We start from the raw sequence: 5,256 nt of genomic DNA on the forward strand, positions 1-5,256 counted from the left end.
TTTTTACATATCAAGCCCTTTACACGAAGCTAATTTTAATAAAAAGACCAACGGTTGGTGTTGTATTCGATTACCAAGAAAATGCCCTATATTGAAATAGATACAGAATGGGAGTATGACATTTTTAAAATATCAGTTTTGACATTTGTTCCTTTGTGAAATTTCTAGAACAACCCTTCTTCTGCCTTTTATCACAGTTGAGATTGATGAGAAATTAGATTTGAGCACGAAAAAAGTAGTGTCATACATTATCATAGATTTGCAATACATTTTACAGGCACGCACTGGGCCCATGAAATCTTAGACATGCTTCTCACAGGGAAAACAGATAAGCACCAACTGCCCACCGTCCCTCTGGCTGGAATGACCATGGACTATATAGAGCACGGGCTAGCCTCTCCTAGAATCTTCAACAACCATCTGTATCCCAAACACATGCCAGAGGGCGCCACAGACAAGGTGAAGGTCATCTTTCTTTCTAGAAACCCCAAAGACATCGCTGTCTCCATGTACCACTTCACCAAGGTAACTCCTGAAATGGGCTACAATGGCGAATGGACTGATTTCCTTCCGCTTTTTCTTGAGGGAAAAGGTATGTGATCTTTTCTAAAACGGGATTAGAACCAAAATTAGGCATATTTACGAAATGTCCTTAACATGGGACCATCGGCCATTGTTTTGAATATTCCATTCAGACTACTAAAATTTTTAAAAAACTTTACTAATTTTTTGTTAGCCATTTTGTAGGCACTGTGTATGTGTCTGATTCAAACCCTTTAAAATGATATCATTAGGCATCTTGAAAGAAAAGGTGTGAGTTTTCAAAAGGTCAAGAGGAAAAATGCGGGATTTGGAGCCAAATGATGCGAAAAATGTTGGCTCCATTGGTAAATTTAAAAACGTTTTGACCATTTTTTATCACTTTTTGTTAATTATTTATTTTTGATTCAACAACGTCGCGGATTTTTTTGCAACTTTCATGTTATTTTGCAGGACAGTGACATCCAGGTTTTGAATTACAAATAGTATAAAATAGCTAGGATAAGTATTGACTTTCTCTTTCAATCAATATGGTGTTTCACACCTAAACCGAAGTGGTTAATTGTATGATGATATGATTTGTTGTGGTCCAGGCGTCTACAACTCCTGGTGGGATTACACCTTGCAGTGGTGGAACGCGGAGAAGAACAATCCAAATGTCTTGTGGCTCACCTATGAGGACATGCACGAGGTAAAGCAGACCGTGAATAAAATAAATGAAGAGAGAAAGAAGAGTGGGGCGAAATAAATGAATGAGCGTATGAATGAATATTTGAATACATGACTAATTGAACGAGTTAAATGAAAAATAAATAAGTGGAATAATATACATATGACAAATATAAAATTGAATGATACTGTTGTTAAATGCTTATAATAGTTAAAAGTATCATCGGAATTATAGATAATAGTTGAAATATATTCTATCTATGACTGGACTTAGATAATATTCAATGCCACTTTTACATCTATAAAGAATCTCGGTTCCGATGACAACGTTATAAAACATGCCATTATCTATAGTATTTATATCTACTGCAGGTAGTATTTATTTTCCTAAACAATACCTAGCCGTTGAATTTCTGAAACAGTCATTTTAAAGAGACAAATGGTTCGTCAAAATCAGTTGTGTTATTTTCAGTAGAAAGCAATAATTATATACATCAACTTCTAAAATCGATATTGTTTTTCTCCAATATCTTGCCGCCTGTTCTTAATACCTTCTTCATAAGAGAACAATTCATGTAGTATTATCTAAACTATTATCTAAGGTCTAACGCAATTTATAAGTTGGTTAACAAGCGCGACTAACCCTAAGAAATCAGATATTTTGGCATCTATATATTTTTTCTTCAAATGGAAAATACGCATTTGGATATTGGTTTGGTATTTAATGGGAATAATTTTAATGTTGTTGTTTTAATGCTCTTAAATTGTCCAAACTAGTAGGGTTTTAAAAATATAGAATTTTCAGGACTTGTTTCTTGAACTTCAGGATTGTTTCCAGCAAATCAAACGCGTGGATCAGTTTCTGGGCACAGGGAGAACCTTGGAATTCATGGAAACTGTCAACAAACGCTGTTCATTCCAGTCTATGAAGAAATCTCTCCAAGCAAAACACACACGTTTCTTCAGAAAGGGTACGTATTCAACACATTTCAGAAACAGACCAAAGTTTATTTTGAAAGTGTCTCTGACAATAACATGATGAGAGTCATGCATGTTATAGAACAAGTTGACCAAAAAACTAAAATTTACATCTTGTATTACCGGTTGGACAAACTTGTACCCAATTAGTTATCTAATTTCTTTCCTATAAAGTTTCTGTAACTTATAACGATACTTCATAGGTTTGAACCACGGAAAGCAGCCTTCGTAAGCTACAAATTCTGAATTTTCCTGTCGTAAACAATTTTAGCTACAATCAAATTTCATTGCTTTCTAGGTGAAGTTGGAGATTGGAAAAACTGGTTCACTGTTGCACAAAACGAGGAGTTTGACACCTTTCACCAACAGAAAATGAAGAATTCCAACTTCACTGTCAGATTTGAACTTTGATTTTCACCTTTCTAAAGTTTTACCAATGCTTTGTATCTATTTACACGTTTCTTTATTAACATAATATTTTTAATCGTTGCTTTAAGGCAAACTATGCATATTGCATTTTTTTACAGTTGCTATATAATAGCCTTTAACATCAACATTCCTGCGGGGAATTCCATATATTTATCCTTTAAAGTCTGGAGAAAGATATATGTAAGAAATATGCACATCTATTGGTATGAGTAGAATGAACAATCGACATCTTCTAACGTCGGTGACGGACGTTTTATAATTGTATGCACAATCTTACCCTTCCAACACAAGCTGCCTCATTTAAGACATTCCTTTTGCGCTTTTAATTGATGCGAATTTCGCGTGTCGACTGTTATTTGTCATTATATGCCTATTATGCAATTTAACTGATATTGTGCACGGTCATTCATCGTGAAGGCTGTGCTAGTTTTAGATAAAGCTTTGTGTAATTGAGAAAGCAACAGAACTAGAATATTTTTATTGCATTTTGTTATAAATCATGTGACATGCAAGTGGAAAGGGACAAGTCAGACACTATGGGACCGTTCACCATGACTTTTGTCGACGTAGCTTCATGTAATGCGCACAACAGTAAATTTACGAGACTTGCTGAATACAATCAGATTAAAAGATTAATACACCTCCTCCTGGCGTTGAGATGAATATAGAAAAACTGGCTATTATACAAGTACAAGGTACAGATACGTCTCATACGTTTTAAGCCACCTCAGGCCAAACAATGAAGCACTTCATGTATGTTAGAGAGCATGAATGTCATTGAGAGACCATTACTGGATTCCTTTCATGTAGGTCTGCCATATTTAGGTCTCAGCCTTGCTAGACCTCGGCTCTTCTCGATGTGAATGCTCTCTTACAGTACATGATGTTTCATCATCATCTTTACATGTCAGGAAGCCCCGCGGGACTTGTGATTGTCATTACAGAACTTGTTTCCATTGTTGGGATAAATCCTTATCAAATCCTCACATTTCGTAACACATTCACATCATATGGCGTCACCCCGTGGTAATTTCAGATTACGATTTGTGTAGAACAAACAGAACATGAAAAGTTTTTTGGGGTGATTCACACGCTGACAGAATATTACTGTAGTTCAAACGAAAACCAGTTTTAGTTAGATTCGAGAACAGTACGAGGTCACAGATTACCAGTCGTTGACCTTACAGAGTAAATAAATCCCCCAGTCATGTTACAACAGATTATGCTTTCAGGGGTATGAGCAGACGATTTGTTAACAAAAGAGATTATACTGAGTATAAAGCCGGGTACATCTGTAGGCTACACATCTGTAGGCTAACGTGAATAGGAGACTGACAGGCTGTACTTAACCTCTGATATCACGGGCTTCTTAACTACATGTAGGTTACACAATTATAGTACCGTGTATATGCCATACATAGTTTTCTCATGGACTACCAGCGCACCCTATGGCCAGCGTATAATATATACTTATTAATTAGACGCCGTGTCTTGGGATTAAACTCTGTTTCTTACTTAAACGAGCATAAGTGTTAAGAGGGAGTTGGACACGACTCGCATGAACAAAGATGTACAGCTGCACTGGGTAATGCACATATATTTATATTGTACAAGTTAAGACACCTGGGTTGGAATGGAGAGGTCCTTCATAGTCTTTGCATATTTTCAGTCAATTATCTTTACTATTACAAATCATTGACTTGTTAAAAGAGCACATTCTGAAAGACGCGGAAGGTATTTATGTAGCCAAATGTTCACAAGCACAACGAAGCTCTGTTTTTGCTCCAAATTAAGTAGGATAAGTCCATATGACTGAAATTGTCATTTATTAATGACGAAAACTAATAAGATACAAAGTTACAAAACCGGGGAGATAATAAACATCCCCCAAACTATATAAGTGCTAAATATAAAAATAATAAAGTATGTTAATGAAATGTAACCAGGATTAATTATGAAAAATATGATAAATCACAACAGCTATAGGAGACCGGGGAGATAATAAACATCCCCCAAACTATATAAGTGCTAAATATAAAAATAATAAAGTATGTTAATGAAATGTAACCAGGATTAATTATGAAAAATATGATAAATCACAACAGCTATAGGAGCAAAAAGTTGGCGCAAATGAAAATAAAAGGATTAAAACTAATAAGATACAAAGTTACAAAACCGGGGAGATAATACACATCCCCGAAACTATATAAGTGCTAAATATAAAAATAATAAAGTATGTTAATGAAATGTAACCAGGATTAATTATGAAAAATATGAGAAATCACAACAGCTATAGTGGCAAAAAGTTGGCGCAAATGAAAATAAAAGGGTTATGAAAAATATGAGAAATCACAACAGCTATAGGAGCAAAAAGTTGGCGCAAATGGTTGGCGCAAATGAAAAGAAAAGGCAAAAGGCACATTCCAAAGCCGGCCTAGGCTGAGAGCGAGCTACGCAACCCCTACCTTTTTAGGACGGGGACGTAGGTTTCCTCATTGCTCTGACAGCCCAATCATAGAGTTGTCTCTCTTGGCCTACGTACTGCCTCATATGCCCTGCATAGTACATTTACCTAACTATAGTTTTAAAGTAATAATCTCACATGTATGATATATATCAATAAACAAATGATAACCAGAT

At 35.5% G+C, this 5,256-nt stretch overlaps 1 protein-coding gene across 1 annotated transcript; it reads left to right on the forward strand.

Moving 5' to 3' along the window:
• The first annotated feature begins 280 nt into the window (after positions 1-280).
• LOC147763816 (cytosolic sulfotransferase 3-like) lies at positions 281-3,093 on the forward strand. The gene is made up of 4 exons (XM_087000826.1): positions 281-592; positions 1,134-1,231; positions 2,036-2,180; positions 2,486-3,093. The coding sequence occupies exons 1-4, from the start codon at positions 307-309 to the stop codon at positions 2,596-2,598; spliced, it is 642 nt and encodes a 213-aa protein (XP_086856952.1). The 5' UTR covers positions 281-306; the 3' UTR covers positions 2,599-3,093.
• The last annotated feature ends 2,163 nt before the right edge of the window (positions 3,094-5,256 follow it).

This window comes from Lingula anatina, chromosome 1 (genome assembly GCF_051362555.1).
Source record: "Lingula anatina isolate TDL-2025a chromosome 1, LinAna3.0, whole genome shotgun sequence".
In the NCBI taxonomy this organism is placed as follows: Eukaryota; Metazoa; Brachiopoda; class Lingulata; order Lingulida; family Lingulidae; genus Lingula; species Lingula anatina.